The 18,036-nt window shown below is 43.3% G+C and overlaps 1 protein-coding gene across 2 annotated transcripts in view; it reads left to right on the forward strand.

Annotated features, from left to right (window-relative positions):
- Positions 1-18,036, forward strand: part of ME3 (malic enzyme 3) — a 124,457-nt gene that overhangs the window by 76,228 nt on the left and 30,193 nt on the right. For both annotated transcript variants that reach the window (XM_040544312.1, XM_040544311.1), the window contains exons 4-5: positions 9,895-9,970; positions 14,857-15,018. In XM_040544312.1, the coding sequence (XP_040400246.1) occupies positions 9,895-9,970; positions 14,857-15,018 (238 nt within the window). The remainder of the gene's footprint in view (positions 1-9,894; positions 9,971-14,856; positions 15,019-18,036) is intronic.

Below are 18,036 nucleotides of genomic sequence, written 5' to 3' on the forward strand. Positions count from 1 at the left end.
CCTTGGTCAACATCCACGGGCAATAGCACTGATTGCCCATCTCAATGCCTTTCTCTTTGTAATCCTGTAATCTTCCAATTGCTGAGATACTGCCAGGGTCCAACACACAGGCTGCTCTAGGACTCAGCCTCCAAAAGGCAAAAAAAATCAGGGGTTAGCCAGCTTTTCCTATACTTGAAGTTGTTCTTCAGCTGGGGACTTCAAGCTGCTTGAGCATGATGAGCTTGAATAGAGCAAAGGATGCTGAATTTGAGAAGTGCCTACTCTTGCTGGTTAGTAGGATCCTAGGGTGGTGTTATCTTATGTCTCACCTCAAAGCCTGGTCTTTACCCATGTGCATCTGTAAATTTATGTGTAGGTGGCAGAGTAGTTATGAATGTCCTGGATTCATGAGCAAAAAGGGAGCTCTGCGTGCTGAGGGTCAGCGAGAATCAGCCCCCACGCTGCAGACCTGCTTGGCTCCAACCCTGCCCTTGGCTCCAGGGGCCGAATCCTTACATAGCCCTTCTCAGTGCTCCTCCTAGACACCACTGTTGAAACACCACTGCTGAAAGTGGCATGGAAGGAATCGTTTTCTGAAGTTTTGAAATACAAACAGGATTTAACTGTTGAATTGTGCCATGACAGTTCTCTGGTTAACCCTTTTGTCCTGAGAATCCAGTAGGAACAAGCAACTTGTGACAAGCCAGAAGCAATGTGAATTTGTTCGCCTGCTCCCTTAGTCCTAGACTATGAGTAGCAACGATTGGTTGGGGACCTAATGCCACCCCTCTGCGTTTTTACATTGCTGTGTAATGACCAATATCAGTAGTTATACTATGGTGGTCTTTCTCCACCATTGTCCCCATGGAGAGGAAAAGAGGGCTATCTATTCTTCAGGCTGTTTCCTAACTAGCACAGCCAAGGAATCCAGAATTCCTCCCAATCACTGTCCACTGTCCCTTTACACCTCTCATTTGCAATGCCTTCTGTTCCCTTCTGCATCCCTTTCATCCCTTCCCATATCCGCCTGTGCTCCACCATAGACCCCCACCAGCTGGTGCTTCTCCCCTTCCATCACCAGTTTTCTAGGGAGCAGTGAGCACAGCTTTGGGTCCCCTCCGTTTCCCTGTCTCTGCATTTTTGACCCTGAGACCCCCATACCTGTCCTCTTTTACCATTCATTTTTCCCTGCAGGCAGCTTTCTCCTGCTGTTCTGCTTTCTGCTTACTCCTATAGCCCAGACAGGCTCAGAGGTTTTGCTAGGGCTGGGCTAGTGAGGGCTTGGTAGGAATGAGGTGTGAAGGAACGCATGTTGTGTCTGGCTGCAAGCTGTCTTTTTGGCCAGCTGTCAAAGTAATTGTCAGGGGCAAGTCTGTGTTACCCTCTCCAGAGTGCTGGGGACATGAACCCCTTTATCTTTTCCCTTAATCTCAGCAGTGATTTCTATAAAACAGCGTAGGAACAAACATCTTTGAGACCTTTGCCTTTCTGATAAATTTGTTTGAGATGAACCAGCAGGTAAGAGGGGACACAGAATGATTGTATAAGCTCCCGTTTCCTGGAAAAAACGCTAAAAGTAGTGCTGGGTGTTACTAGCATGACAGACTAGGACATGGATATGAAAGCTTAGCTTTAGGCTCTGATCCAAACCGTCCTGCTGGGGCAGGGTTTGGATTATGCCAAAGAACTTGAAGCACTGCAGCTTCTACTGCAGGCTTTGTGCATTGCTCTCTGCCTTTGTGAGCCATCACCCTTATGTACACATGTAAATCACTCTGTTCCTGATCTTCATCAGTTTCCTACAGCTTAGCTGCTTGCCTTCCCTCAGGATCACAGAGATTTCCCTGTGTGTGTTTAGTGGGTTATGGAGAGTGAATCTTCCATTACTGTACCTTGGAGCCTGCGTCTCCTGGCTCCCACACTGAATTTTGGTTTTCCTGCCTAAAATATGTGATGACAACTTTAAAAACACTTATAATACTAATGCAATCATTCACCTCACAGATTATTTAAAGTTAAATCTCATAGCATACTTAAATTACAGGATTTTGCCTTACGAATCCCTGTATAAATTTCATCAGTAGTTGACTGTACTCTATTTCTCTCATTTTTCCATAGCACCTCAGTGCACTGCTCAGTGCCCTACAATTTACAGAGAAAATTATCTAAACCAACAGAAAGTTCTTGGCTTTTATTGTAAACAAATCTGTAAAAATAACTGGTGAATCACCACAGAGATTTTGTCCAATGTGATGATTAGTTGTACTGTATTTAGACAAATCAGTGCATGCTAGCATATACTTTCTCTCCAAAGCCTGTAGCCCGCAGGCATTTATAATCTTGAGCTCCCTAAAAGAGCCAAGCAATTTCAAAGTTTATTTTGTTGTTCCTGAAGGCTCTTATCCTGTTCTGGCAGAGACACGAACCAAAAAATCAACAATAGGGGAGCAGCTGGTGGAAATGTCTCTAGAATCTCATGTTGCTCATCCTGTCAATTTTGTGTATGAGTCTTGAAAGTGTAAATAAATAAAACCAAAAGTAGGGCTGTACTGTAACCACAATTTACTGCATCTCTAGCACAGACTAACACTGAATCCACAGAGTGTGTCGTCTAGCATATTCTTTTGGCAAGGCAGGGACAATTTTCTGTGGTTAGCATGCAACGAAAGCCAAGGCTATCTGCTGATCCCTCCCGTGTGTATGTCCCTGTTGCAGCAGTGGGCAGCCGAATTACCTACCAGTCATCTGGGCTTCAGGCATAGTGTGACCAAACCCAAAAGAGCACAGAGTGGCTTGCAGGAGCAGTCAGCACCCTTCCACAAGGACAAGCCAACTTGTTTTCTTTCCTGAGCATGAAGGTAATTTTGCCACGTGAACCTCAACATCATTCTGAGACAGTCTTGCTCAAAGCTTTCCAAGAGTGTTGTGCCTTGATGTGAGGCAATGGCTGTAATCACTGTAGAAGGCCAGCTTGTGCCATGCCTTTCAAAGATGATCTTTGGGTGATCTTCAAAGGTCCCTTCCAAACCAAAGCCCTTTGCAATATATGGTATCTCAGTGCAGGTTTCTGACCAGTGTCTCACAACTTCTTCATTGCTGTTCAGCAGCAGCCTCATGCAGGCAGTGGACGCTGGCAGAGATGTGACTCATCTCTTTTGTTTGTTGCTTCTTTAACTAATGGCTTCCCGGGGACTTCCTACCCATTTTGAGGGAAGTTCAGGCCCTACTAAGTCAAAACAGTCAGGGTCTTTAATGTGGGCAGGTCTTCATGACCTTCAGGTTTTGAGATGTTTAATCTTTGTCTTGAGCATTTTTATTCTGAGAATGAACCTTTCCTGTCTGGACGAAAGCACTGAATTATGATGCCTGCCTGTCTGATTTAACTGTTCTATGTTCGTTTTCTTAATGCTGACCCACCTGGTCGTCTTTGTCCAGTCCTTACTTGTGGAGCAAATTCTCATCATAGCACCCAGACAAGAATTTAAGAAATGGAAAGAAAATGTAACAAAAGTTTGATTTTTGTTGCCATATTCATGATTTAGCCTTGCAGTTCATTACATGCACACACACACAGCAAGACTCCTTGCAAGTGTCCCTGTCTTATCTTGGATGAAAAGCAGTGTGTAATAGGGACCTTGGCTACCTTTTTCATTTTCTTCCCTTCGTCAGTCCCTCTTCTCAGGAACAAGTAGTTATATACAAAGAATGTTGGCAGACAATTAAACAAAACATCTTTGATGTTTCTTTTCTGAGATCCAGTAAACAAGATTGATGGATGGATTGCTGTGCATACAGCACTTGGATTTTGCACTTGTTTTTTTTGTGTTCTTCTTGCTAGATACCAAACCCTGACTGAGCCTGACCATTGCAGTATCTGTAAAAATTGGATAGTAGTGTGCAAATACATTCCTCCCTTACTAAGAAAGTATCTTCCTCTTCTTAGAACAGTCCTTCTAAAGTAGTGAGAGAGAAAATGAGGGAGGGAGGAAAAGAAAGATGAAGCTGCGTTGGTTGGGTGGTTTTCTTTGTGCTTTTCAACTCTTTACAACTCCTGAGGTTTTTAGATCCTTCCAGAGGTGTTTCTTTTCCTCCACGAGGAGATAAATACCATACAAATAAGGTCCTATCTCAGCCAGTAAGGGAAGTTCACGTGGAACAAAGGCTAGCTTCATGCCAGTATTCAAATCAGTGAGCCAGGGCCATCATCTGCGTTGCTCCTCTGTGTCTTTTGACCAGGATAGTAAAGTTGGTTGATATAATTGCTGCCTGTCATCACCTATGATAATGTAGAGAGGCCATTAATTGTCTGGATGTAAACAGGCAACTAAAGTCATCAGTGCTACCCAAAACTACAGCACAGAACAACACTGTAACAGAAGCACAGCAGTGGCCAAAGAGGTTTTACATGGTTCCTAGAAAAGCAAAGGCATGGATTGCAGTGGATTTCTGTTTGATTACATGTCAGAGGCAGCAGTAGGCTAGAAAAGTGGGAAGAGGCAACCCCAGGAGGGCTGCAAGCATAGCCGCAGAAGCAGGAGCAGTTGCTGAGGAAAAAGGAGAGAGAGACTTTTGGGTAGAAAATGAGGAGAGATTTGGAGCTGTGAGGAAATAAGTTGCATAAGCTTTTTCACTCCCCTCTGTGTTTTGGGAAATGAAGCTTTGCACATTCTCTGTTAATAAACAATAGTGCTTTAGAGATAACACTCCTGGCTCCACCACATGCTGTTTCTTCTAAGGAGAAATAGCTCACAATGCAGCATTGCTAACCGTGAAGATCAGAAAGGGGAATGCCACTTTGCCTTTTTGAAGAAGTAAGCTCTCATTGAATGAAAGCATTACAGAATATTTTTGTTTCTTAATACCTGAAACATGTTAAAATTTGCTCCTTCCAAAATGTCTAAAAGAAATGAATGTTATTCTAAAAAGCTACCACCAGTGTCTGGCATTGCATCCTTGTCTGTCTCCATCTGTCCTGTCTCCCTTGTCCCTGAACTCTTTCTAAAATGAGCCTTGCAGTTCTGGGATTGTCTTCACTGTGGATCTTTCGTAATGCCATCAGGATTGCCAAGATTTAACCCTTACAGCAGGATTCTTCAACTTGTGTGCATGGTAAGCTGTGTAGCTTTATAATTCCTGAAGCACTTCCATGCAGCCAGAACAAAACCAGAAAGGAAAATAAATCTCTGATTTAGGCATGAGAAAAAGTGTCGTGTGGTATGGGTGAACATATCCAACCACTCTGACAAATTCTGCAATGATGGTCAGCAGTCTGCAGGATCCAGCAGTCCAGTTCAGGCAGCTTGACTTGACGTGCTGAAATCCATACAGAATTGTTTCAGAGACAAATTAAGAAGTTGTAACACTCCTTGAGGTTTCCTGGAACCTTACAGATGTGCTCAGAGGCACACTGAAATCTAGTCTGACTTCCACCGTAACTAAGGAAGGCTGTAGTGAAACCAGTGATGTTAATGGAAAAAAAGAGGAGACTGGAGCTCTAAAACCCTAATGAATGCAGAGCAAAGCACTCTGAATTACCACCACAAAGGTAACAGCTCCACGAAGGCTACTCTTTAGCCAGAAATAGCGGTACAGTTTGTACATTCTGGCTTGACATTGCTGGGACAGTTCATTTTTACTATGCTCTATTTCTTGTATTTTTAGCCCTTTACATGTGTGTCTGGCTTCCAGCTAGCTGTACACATAGCTTCTTCTCTAAGGGAGAATGGCTAAATCCATGTAAAATGGCAAGTTCCTTGGCATAGGTGAGTTTTCAGGGCTGGAAAACCAGGATGTTTGTGCACCTCACACAGTGCCCATGTTATGTGACTTGATTGAAACCACTTACCTTTTTAGGATTTTATTTTAATTGAATCATTTTTACTGAATGTCAAATGGATTCAAGTAAAAAAGCCTTGCTGACTTTTCATTTCTCTGAAGCATTTTATCAAACATAATCCCGAGAGATGGAGAAGATACGGTGGTAAAGGCAGAATCTGTTTAGTTTGCATTCTTTCTTCAGAATGCTTAGCCTGCATCTTTTCCTCAGTAAAAGAAAATCAAGTTAATTGATTTTCTTTCCACTTGAATGTTTCTTATTTACTAGTGGTCCACATGGACCAGCCTGTCTCTCTCAGTATTTAGAGCTCTACCTGCTGTCCTTCGAGGCACAAATAAGCTTTTGCTTCTGTTACCTCTCCTATAAACTATGTACCCATGAGAGAAACCTGGCTGCTACTCTTCCTTGTTCAGTCATCAGCAGACCTTTTGCTGAGTTCAGCTTGCACAGCTTGTTTATTCCTTCTGCCTGGCTTGCAGGAGGGATTTTAGGAAAGATTAACCCTCAGCCAATTTCATACATCTTACTGCAGTGGATAAGTTGGCCAGCTCATCTCTGTGGGTAACCATTGCTGTCAGGTGGGACTCAGAATGAGGACTTACCTATGACCCCTGAACACAAGAAGTCACTTTTTGACTAAAATCTGACATGTGCCTCTGCCATCTTCTTAAAAACACGGTGAGCTCGCTGAGCTGGCTGTCAGAGTTATTATTTCATAGTGCCTGCATCTTCCAGCTCACCACTACCAGAGTCACCTTCTGAATGCCTGAACACCAAGTGGAGGCCAGAGAGCCTGGAGCAGCTTCAGGAATGTGCTCCAACTGGGTGCCTAGAGGCACTGGAAACTTTTGTGTTTTGTTGAAACCGGGCCTTTGGCTCTCTGGTTCAGTGATGAAGGAATATATGAGGCTGTGCCCAGTTCCCCCTGCGGTCGTGTCAGTGAGAGACGTCACGTTCCCCTGATGGATGCCCCTTTCTGCTCCTAGAAGCTTCCCTTCCAAAGCTGGTAGTGCCATTAGTGTGTTAATTGTTAGTCTAAATTAACCCATCCAATTTTGCCTGGAGTAAAACAAGGAGCAGTTTTTCTTCTGAACTGCTCCATGCATGTGACTGCAGAGAAAAGCAGCTAGGACTGAGAACCTGGTCCATGTCGCGGCCTGAATGCAGAGTTAAAATATGTCATAGCCATTTTGTTTCCAGAAAAGGGTTCATGAAAGCCAGCATGCTCAATGGAGGGTCCTGCTTAACATCAAATAAACATAATATTAAGAAAGGGAAGGGAAATTCTGAGAGGGGTGCCTCTCCACGCTTGGTTCTCAGCCACCAATTCGGCTGTCGAAGCCAGGCCAGTCCTTCCTCAGGCAAAACATGCCATGGTGATAGCAGACAGGGCCCTTCTCCTGAGCAACACAGAGCAGTCTTCAGGCTTTAGAAGACTTAGACTCTCTTCTCCTTGGTCCAGCAGGACTGGAAACCGTCCCACTGTCCTCCCAAGGAAACAGAGTCAGGAGCTCTTCTGAGGCAGTGGGCATTTGCCCTCTCTACTTTGTGTGAAACTGCCACTGTTCACCTAGCAGCAAGACTGGTGGTGGGCAAACAGTTGGATTTCAGCTTCTACTGTGCGCAGTGAGTGTCTTCCTGAGGTTGAATAGCTGGTGGACTCGTGGCAGTACTGAAGCAATCTGAATGTGTGAGGCACACAGCTAGACAACTAAGAGATGTCTTTATTATGTATGGAGAATGCTTATTGAAACCATACCATTCTTTTTACAAGCATGTCATAACTTGAAGTATCTGCAATTATGTTACTAATTTGTGCTTTCAAGTCCTGGTTAATAAATCCTCAAAACGTGGATGGCAGCAATACAGCACCCCTTGTTTATTAAGATTAACATCTGTGAATAATGCCTTTGAGATAGGCCATGCGTATGTGATTAGCTCATTGGTTACTGGGCACAGATTTAACTGTTTATTTTATGCTGAATAAATGAACCATTACTTTCCTTTTTTGCATTTCTGATCTTTCTCTGTGATTGTGACTTGATCAGTGTCGAAGTCAGCACTTTTATTTTTCTTCTTTTCAAAGAAAAAGGCTTTTTCATTAGGATTCCCACAATTGACCGTGGGAAGATATCTACCCTCCTGGAAGAGTCATATGGGAGAAGTCCATGCCAGAGAGAGTAACCCAATGATGTTTGTTTATTTGTCACTCACACGGACTTACAATGGAAGTTGTTTTCAATCGTCTTCTCTAAAAATAAGACTTTTACTAGCTCACATTTCACTTTAGAACCCCAAACTGTGACCTGATCTGAACTTACAGGGGCTGAACAATAGTAGGGACGTGTAAGCAGCAAAAACGCATTTCTCCATTGTTCCAGCTGCTTTCCAACGCAATGCTAATCACCAGCACAACTCCTGCTTTTGTGAGCAGATAACAAGGCAAGTAAAATCTGTGCCTCGGCCTGCCAAGAGGAGTCATCAAGTTAGAGCCCCTGATTTGTGCTGATGAGCAACATAAGCAATTTACCCTGAGACACATATGGAGGAGGCTGCTGCTTTGGCGTTAGCACTGCTAAAACGGAGCATCAAAAAATCTCAAAGTATCTGAGCAGAGATCAGTTAATGTGAATAATATTATCTTGGGTATTGGAAGAATCCCTGGTAAGGATACTATTTTTGGTAATAACAGCAAAGAGGAGAAAAGTAAGCCACAAGTCTAAAGCATGTTCCAAGAATGCTGTCTTCTAGTTCCTAATTTCATTAAAAAGAAGGCATTTTCATTTAAACAACGATGACCTTTGTGTTGAGAAATGTTTAGTCTTAGTGCAATCAAGTATGCTATTGCCAATGCTGATACTTTGTACTGAGGCTTCATCCAAAGATTTATTTTTCTGTTTCATTTCTCATAATTTTGGGTGTTTTTCAATAGGTGAATGCAAGTGTCAAAAATTGGGGTGAGATATTCAGGAAAAATATAGTGTTGCAAGGGTAAGTTTGATGTGGTCAGAATGTTCACATTACATGGGTTCACAGTGACAACTGATTTTGCCGTGACAATGGAGGTATAGATTGTGTTACCGAGTGAAGTCATATATAAGTACCAAGCCTGTGTTATAGACAGCCACTGTCTCCACTTCTTAAATATGAGACCTTTTTAAGGTATCTGCAGATGTAGCCCCAAGGCCACAGCTACTTATTAAGCTCAGGCTAGATTAACAGAGCAAGCCAACCTTTCCTTGACATGTTTACAGTCCCTTGAGACAAAGATCAAAAGGGGATACAGTTGCTAGGAGCAAAACAGACTTCTCTGAGATCACCTGGCATAGTTTGGCAAAGGCTTGGTGAGAACGCCAGACCCAGAGGGTCTGTGCTTTAGACTGGCTCAGGCTGGATTTAACTTTAGTTCCTTACAGTATAGTTGTTAATACCAAAAGATGTCATTTGGACTCCTGATACAATCTGTTGATACAGACTGTATTCTGGAGCAATTTCTGTATTTCTGGAACATGATTCAGCTCCATCCTGGATCCATCTCTCATATAGGCCAGGTGGTCAAACTCAGGAAGGGCTAACAAATTTTTGGAGCTCAGTTGACTAGAGAGGGGACCCAAAATGTCTAGCTCTGCAATTGCTGATATTGGTAGCTGGGTGAGAAGGATGACACTTCAACTGTTTGAACTGCCAACAATAAGCTCCTCATGAAAGAATGTATAAGAAGGCTTGAGGTAAAATCATCGGGCTCCCTTGTAGTTATCAGAACTATTTTAACAAGAAAGCTCTTCTGAACTAAGGCAGAGTTTGCTCCCCAAAACATGACATTTCACAAGGGTGAAATGTGCAACACCGGTGGCTGTTGAGTAAAGTTACTATTAAGGGTTTTGAGCCTTGGGGTTCTGAAATGAGAATTAAACTTCGTATTGGCAATCTCTGGTCTCCTTTCCATGCAAGCGAATAGCCTGTTTTTGTGCTCTGTAGCTCATTTCCTTGAATTTTTGAGTTTCACTTGTTTTATTTTTTCTTGGAGTTTCTAATTTTATTACAAGTGTTTTTCTTTCTTTTTTTTTCTTCCCTAGGGGGTTGTTTATCACCATCCATGACAAAGGCCATATTGCAACAATGCTTAACTCTTGGCCTGAAGAAAATATTAAGGTATGTGGTGTGTCTTCTATGGGCTGGGAAATTCAAAGAAGTTGGGTGCAAAATGGATATTGAATGGAACCATTTGGAATTATTACAGAATTGCCTATTTGAAAGGACAAGATAAGAAGTCTTCCCTGCCTCGAAGAGTTTCCAGGCTAGTGGTTGGACCTAAGAGAATCTGTCATGTGTGCATGTAGTCAAGAACATCTTTATTAAAGGTAGCAGGACCTTGGTCAAAAAATCAGCGTGCATGATAATAAATTCATACAGAATCAAGGCCTTAGTGAAGATTTAAGATACAAGTGTTGAAGAATGCTGTGGCTAGCTCACAACTTGTTAGATATACAAAGCTCCTTAAGATATTTCTGTAACTGACTTGCTTGTAGGATTCTTCCCAAACCCAATGAGTCATGCAGCATCCAGAACACTGCCAAGTTTGCAAATAACGTTTGATATCCAGCAGCTGAAGAAATTACTGACACCCCACCTAACAAGTGATCTTGTGAAGTGTTTTTCTCTAGGGCTCAGGGCTGGGCAAGTCCCTGGCATAAAATAAAGTCAACACTTAAGACAGGTCATGCCAATCGCCTCCTTCCATCAGTTTGAAAGTACATGTGCTTGGGAATTTCCCTGGCTATTGACAGAGGTTCAGTCTCCTATCAGTAAGCTGTTTCTTCCAGGAAGAAAGTTTGGAAGCAGTGAAAATCTTGCAAGCATATTCCATTTCTAAGAAAGAAAGAAAGAAAGAAAGAAAGAGAAAGAAAGAAAGAAAGAAAAAGAAATTGAACATGTTTCCAGAAAATATAATCGTATTCGTTGTCTTTGGAACCATAGAGAACAAATGCAAACTAGATATTTTGTCCTTGCTCTGTCCAAAAATCTCAGTATTTCCATTTGTTTCTGATCCGGATTGAGAGCACAGCTCATCATGGCCAATAGGTATGTTTTTGCAGATGGGGAAACTGGCACACAAAGATTAGACTATTGTTGAAACATCGCTCTCTGGCACCCAAACCAGACTATAGGAAAGGCAGTAGTCCATGAAGGAGATTCAGACTATCTACTTTCTGAATTTGCCAGACTACAAAGGTAGCTAATTACATCACTATCTGTGTTTTGGATCGCAGGGTTCCCTATGTGTTTGTACAGAGAATACTCCATGCCTGAACTGGTAGGCATTTAAACACTCGAGATTTTCAGATAAGTAGGGAGGTACCTGAACTGCACCTAAGACCCTGGAGGGACACGATTTTTGAACAGGCTTAGACCATGTGGAACACTAGCAGCAAGTGCCATTAAAGACAGTGAAGAAACGTCTGGAGATGCTGCCCCACTTTTTCCTTCGTGGTTCTTTAGAGCTTCATGGCAATAGCATTTACTGTGGCAATGCGAAATCTAAGTTATATATCTGAGTCCTCTGCCTGGAAGTGCTGGAATAGTTCTCTGCTGGGCTTAGCAAAGCCTCGGCCAAGCTCTGATGTGCCCCACCCCCACCCCTACTATTGTAGCTGGGCTGCTGTGAAAGAATCAAAGGGACAGAAGTGGAATGAGCAAGAAGCCATTTCTGAGCATATTAATGTGGGAGAGTGGGGTTTTTTTGTGTGTCTTCCAGGGTTGCTAATGAATCTGTCCGTGAAGAAACATTGGATAAAATGTGGGCAGACCTTATCAGTGCCTCCCCTTGTTGGTTTTCCCTCTGGTTCATTAATCTTGTACTCTTTTCTGCACCATGGCCCAACTAGAGCAGGAGGAATGCAGGGAATCATACAGGATAGCATTGTGGTAGGATGTTCTCCTGGGAAATGGGTTCAAACCACCTCAAACTGAGGATAATCTATAAACGTTCTCTTCTAAGACAAGTGTGCTGCCTTACAAGCCATTGGATTGACCTTCCTTCCTTCCTTCCTTCCTTCCTTCCTTCCTTCCTTCCTCCCTCCCTCCCTCCCTTCCTCCCTTCTTCCATTCCTTCCTTCCTTCCTTCCTTCCTTCCTTCCTTCCTTCCTTTCCGTAGGGTGTTCCCCTGAAAAGCACACTCACCATCTTGAGTCCCACACAGGATTACTGCTATACAAGGCTACTCACACTTATCTTTCTACATAGTGTTTTCTGTTGGCACACTCAAAGCAGAGTATAGGTTCATGCTGGGAAAGTTGTCCTCGTGCAATCAGTGCACAGAAGTGGGAATGCCAGCAGCAGCACTTACCTTTTGGCATTGCCTCAGCAGCTTGGAGATCAGCGTAGTGCTCTGGATCACCCAGCCTATGGTCCAGAGCCATATCAGTTAACATCGGCTGCCTGAAGACCTGGTGCCTAATCTCCACTTGTTAGTACTTCAGTGATCAATGAAGAGGAAGATGAGCATCTTCAAAGGGAAATGCTCCTTTTGTCCCTTCCCAAAGCAGAGGGATGAGATGCACTCTGGAGGCTTCCATCTCTCCCCATCAACTATGAAAGAAGCTTAAAAAACTAGTTAGATGATTGACTTGAATGCACACCTAAGTTTCAGCCAAAGATTTGGCTACAGTAATCAGGAAAATTTTTAGCACAGCTGGAAGTAGAAAGCAAGTTCCTAACTGGTAAACCAGTGGTTCAGTTATTGGGGTCTGTCCTGCCCAGGCAGAGATTAATGTCCTGTTTGTTGAGTTTTGATCACAAGAGCAATCAAAAACATTATTTTAATGTGCTTGTGCATCAGGTATCCACTGAAGCTTTGCTTTTTTTTTTGCTTTTTTTTTTCTGTTTTTTAAATCCAAAGAACCACAAACAAATGTGAATCCAGTTTCCCCTCTCTGACACAGGCAGCAACAAAAATGTTGCTCCTGTATTTTTCAGTGTTACCTTGGAGATCTTTGGGACCAATAGAGAATATAAGTGCTATGGAGAAGTTTTTAGGCTTGCCTGAAAACACTTATTTATTTGGATGAAAGGGAATCTGTGCTCCAGAGAAATATTTTGGTTCACTATAACTTAATATAAAAAAATAATACAAAAAATCTTCATAGTTATAATTTCGACTCCTTTTCATGTAATTTGCATCAGTTTCTGGATAAACCTGTAGCAGTGCCTGTGCTTGCTGCTTTTGCTATTCCCAGTACTGCTTTCCAGTCCCAATTGCATCCAGGGTGTGGTAAAGAACTGAGCGCACACCCAAAAACAGATGGAGTACACCCAAAAAGAGACTTTCCCATCACTGACTAACACTTCGCATTGACTCAGAAAGAAAAACAAATAGGAAAACATCCCCAAATGGAGTAATTATATGTATCACTGTCATGACTGTGAATTCCCTGTGGCAGGGATTGTTCAGCCTCTGGCCTGATAGGTGTATATAGTCATTCTAGTTTTAATAGTCTTTACATTGAATTTTCATTTACCTTTAGGAATTCTCGCTCCTAGTGACAAGGGACTGGCAACAAGACAACAACAAATATTCAGCGTGTAGGAGGAACATTTCAAAATAACCCTTATTACATATTGGTTGTCGCTATTACTATGTACACTACAGCCCTGGAATGCATCATGCACATTACCACCCTGAAACTACCGGAGTGGTTTTTTTGCTAAAGGGCAAAATAAATGTAAAAAGCAGAATAGATGTGTGTCCTGTGTATTTATAGTTTATCCTCAGGCTTACTCCTTAACTATGTAATGTAATTCTCTTCTCCTGTTACAAACAGCAGTTTAGGTTGAGGGAGAAAATAGCCTAGGGAGGTGTGTATAGTTTATGTTGAATAAAAGCATCTGATTGTTCATTGTAAATCCACAGTGCAAAAGTTTAAGTCCTTCCATGGCTCCTCCCTTTAATCATCTGAAATATGCAGGGAAAGGAGACTAAAAGAAATCAATATGCTTCTCCCTGAAACAGAAAAGTCCATAAGGAGATTTATTCTGTTCCTAAACAAGGCAATGCTGTTCCATCCCAGCGCTGAACACATCTTTATTATCCCCACCCAAAAAGGAAGTACCTCTGTTGAGATAGCTGCTGATCCCCCATTCTCTTATTTCTTACTAAAGCACATGCATGTGTCTTCAGTTTAACATTAACATTGCTCATCAGCAAATAAAAAAAAAAAAAATCTCTGTATCTTCTTCTTTGAAACCCAAGCTAGACTGTGCACTAGAGTTGCCCACAGTCCATTTGATGTGAGTGCCCTGTTCTTTGAAGTGCTGGGACAGTGATGGAAGTGGAAGTTTGTTGGGGTCTTTGCAGCGTTTCTCCCACAGAGGGACTGGACTCCAGTATCTTCCTGCTCTTACTGCATTTCAGAACTGCCCAAAGAAGTGCCTGACCCTGGGGACAAAACTAACAATTAGAGTAGTTAGCCTAAAATTCGTGAAGCTAAGTGAAATCTGCTTGGTCATTTGTCTGCTAAGGTCCCAGGGCTGTACAGGGTGGGTTGAACAGCTCAGCTTTGGGCTTCTGATTTGGACATCATTAAGCATGCTTTTTTTTCCCTCTTGTCACAAAGAAATGATACAGTAGTGAGAATAACAGAAGGCTATGGAACAGAGGAACACTTTTGTACAGGGCTCTTTTTCCAGAAAAAAAAGGAGAGGCTGTCAAGGCTAGATGTGTTTTGTGCAGCTCCTGGTTGTACAGGTGTGAGGATGCAGAAAGAGCCATGCCGGGTGGGTTCTGCTACACGTGGGTTGAAGTGTTGGCAAGCAGAGATGCTGCTCTGCCACACTGAGAGCAGCTACCCATCGGCCACGTCTCCACCCCAAAATGACCAGCCCTGTGTCACTGACAGCCAATTTACATGGTGTCCTGTAGAAGGAGCAAATATCCACTGCACGATACAACTGCAAAATGGCATTGTCGTGAAGACAGTAGAACTATTTTTGCTGATTAAGCCTTGGCAACACCATACACCACTCTCTTTTCATCCTCCTAGGCTATCGTGGTGACAGATGGAGAGAGGATTCTCGGTTTAGGAGATCTAGGAAGTTATGGCATGGGTATCCCTGTGGGAAAGCTTGCTTTGTACACAGCTTGTGGTGGAGTTCACCCACAACAGTGTCTCCCTGTCCTGCTGGATGTTGGCACAGACAATGAGGTAAGACTTACAGTTTTTCGTAAATCTGACGGGGGAGAAGGAATCGAGATTAATACTTTACTGAGGCCAGTTCCCTAAATGTGGAGACAAAGCCAGAAACATCCAAGATGAGATGATGGCTAGACCAGCACTGCAGGGAAGTGACCAGGTTGCATTCCTGTTTGATACTCGAGAAATTTTTGCTCTTACGGGGAACTGCAATGAACGCTGAATAGCCTTATGGTCCCCTGGTGAGAAGAGTGTTGCCAGTTGGAGCTGAAGGATCAGCTCCACCTTTCAGTATGGCAATGTGAGTTAAAAGATTTCAGACAGGAAGATCAAGATTTATTCTTCTTGTGGTAATTGTGAGAAAATAGACAGATACCCTTGTCTACAGAGAGATGAGTATATGCCAGAAAATAGAGAATCCCTGCTGGGTGGTTTGGGAATGATTAATTTCAGTGTTTTGTCAGATTGCACACTTTACTACACATGATAACCAGACAGGAGGACTCCATCTGTTTGCAGATTTTTGCCTTATGACTCTGGCTCAGAAAGGCTGAAGTGCAACATTTTAGCAATGCCAGAATGGACATCTGGGAGGATGTATTTTTTTTAATGAATATCCTATAGTTATTTGTGATGGCCAGACTTTGTCCACTGAGGTAAAATGCACTTGTGCCTCACTTGACCCCAAGTAAACCAAACACATGTTTCTGGAGAGAAATAAAAAATCTGGGGGGTAAAAGCTTTAAGCTTGTGTATGAAGAGAGATGTTAGCATGAGTGCCTGGTGTTTTCAGATAAACCTGCGCTTGCTGGAAAGCTAGATTTTATGTATGTCTTTAACTCCAGCCCCATGTGTCTTGCACTGGACATTGAATAGAAATAAAGAAAAATCAGTGACCATAGATGACATCTAGGATGAGATTCCCAATTACCTTTTCGGTCCTTGGACCCAAATCTGTTTTATCCCTCTGATATAGTGGCCTGTCATAGACTGGTGGAGTACAGGGTGTACCCATCTCAGCTTGATCCATAGTCTTTCCTGAAAAGTTGGATCTCAGAGTTTGGACCTTCTGAGGCTAAAGCAGGAATCTTGAGCTCTTTTTGGAATTGTACTTCAGCTTGACTCTTTAGAATCATAGAATGATAGAATCAATCAGGTTGGGAAAGACCTCTAAGATCTAGTCCAACCTTTAACCTAGTACCAACGTCCACCACTAAACCATGCTACTAAGCTCTAATCTACACCTTTCCTGAAGACTTCCAGGGATGGTGACTCAGCCACTTCCCTGGGCAGCCTGTTCCAATGCCTAACAACCCTTTCAGTAAAGAAATTTCTCCTAATATCCAAACCAAACCACCCCAGTACAACTTCAGGCTATTTCCCCTCAGCTTATCACATGGTTTTTGGGAGAAAAGCCCAGTCTCCACCTCTCTACAACCTCCTTTAAGGTAACTGTAAAGTACAGTAAGGTTTCCCCTGAGCCTCCTCTTCTCCAGGCTAAACAATCCCACCTCCCTCAGCCACTCCTCGTAAGACTTGTTCTCTAGACCCCTCACCAGCTTTGTTGCCCTTCTTTGGACACACTCCAGCATCTCCATGTCCTTCTTGCAGTGGAGGGCACCAGGCTGAACACAGTGTTCAAGGTGTGGCTCACCAGAGCCACAGAAGGACAATCACCTCGCTGGTCCTCCTGGCCATGCTATTTCTGATACAAGCCAGGATGCTGTCGGCCTTCTTGCCCACCTGAGCACACCACTGCTTCGTACTCATCCAGCTATCGACCACTACCCCCAGGTCCCTTCCTGACAAGCAGCTTTCCAGCCACTCTTCCCCCAGCCTGTGGCATTGCATGGGGTTGTTTTGCCCCAAGGGCAGGACCCAGCACTTTGCCTTCTCGAACCTCATACTGTCAGCCTCAGCCCATCGGTCCAGCCTATCCAGATCCCTCTGCAGAGCTCTCCTACCCTTGAGCAGATGAACACTGGCACCTAACTTGGCGTTGTCTGCAAACTTACTGAGAGTGATCTTTTCATCTCTTTCTCCTCCTCCATACTGGTCTACACCACCAAGTGCTGGCATGCTCTGAGCCTCCCGGCTGGAGCTCTCCTCCAGGGGGACCTGGGTGTAAGTGCTTCACCACCCATGGGAAGCTTCTGACCATACATAACCATCTGTTTCTATTACAGCATCTGGGGAGGGACCACTAAAATCCAAAGTGGCACCAGCAATTTCATAGACATCTCCAAAAGTCAACTAGTTTCAGAGAAAGGGACTCCCAGAATCTGTCTCTGGGGCTTGGGCACTTTCATTCTGCCCAAGGTTATGTGCAGCTTGTGACCAGGAACTTCTCTGTGGAAGCAGTTTTCACAGTTGGGATTGCAATGTAGAAGTTGCTGCTTTCTAGCAATGTAAACAATGTATTTACTCACAATACAAGTAATTTGTTTATTCGTTTAATGACTTTCTCATGTGCATACACCCAGCCTAACCCAACCCTCAGCACATCTTAGCAACACCCTGCCCCATGAATAAACCCATTTATCAGCGTAGAAATCGGCACCTCCTGTAGGCATTCATCCTGTTCATCTCTGACTATTAATATAGGGTGAGCCTAGGGTGACTGTCTTGCTAACACAGGCATCTCAGGTAGAATGGAGTAAATGTAGCAGTCATACTACATTTCCAGCAACAATTCCGAGCTTGTCTTTCTGACAGTCCATAATACTTTGTAAACTCTTTCAGCAAATCGGTCTTTTCAGAGCTTGGCATTTCTCACCGTGCCTAAGAGACCCTTTTGTACCCCATGAACAGGCCCATGGTACCAAAGGAACAGTCAGCAAGGTGATGCTCAAGGTCTGCTCTGTTTCATGGCCCTCAAGAGTTAAAGTACCAAACTCAGAGGAAAACCTCTTTCATATTTCCTTCTAAAGGAAAACAGCTGTGGCTGTAAAAACAGATCTAATTTTAGCCCACCTGCCAATATCTGGGGCCCATACAGCTGCAGGACAATAGGTTTGTGGTGGCTCATCC

Source organism: Cygnus olor, chromosome 1 (genome assembly GCF_009769625.2).
Source record: "Cygnus olor isolate bCygOlo1 chromosome 1, bCygOlo1.pri.v2, whole genome shotgun sequence".
In the NCBI taxonomy this organism is placed as follows: Eukaryota; Metazoa; Chordata; class Aves; order Anseriformes; family Anatidae; genus Cygnus; species Cygnus olor.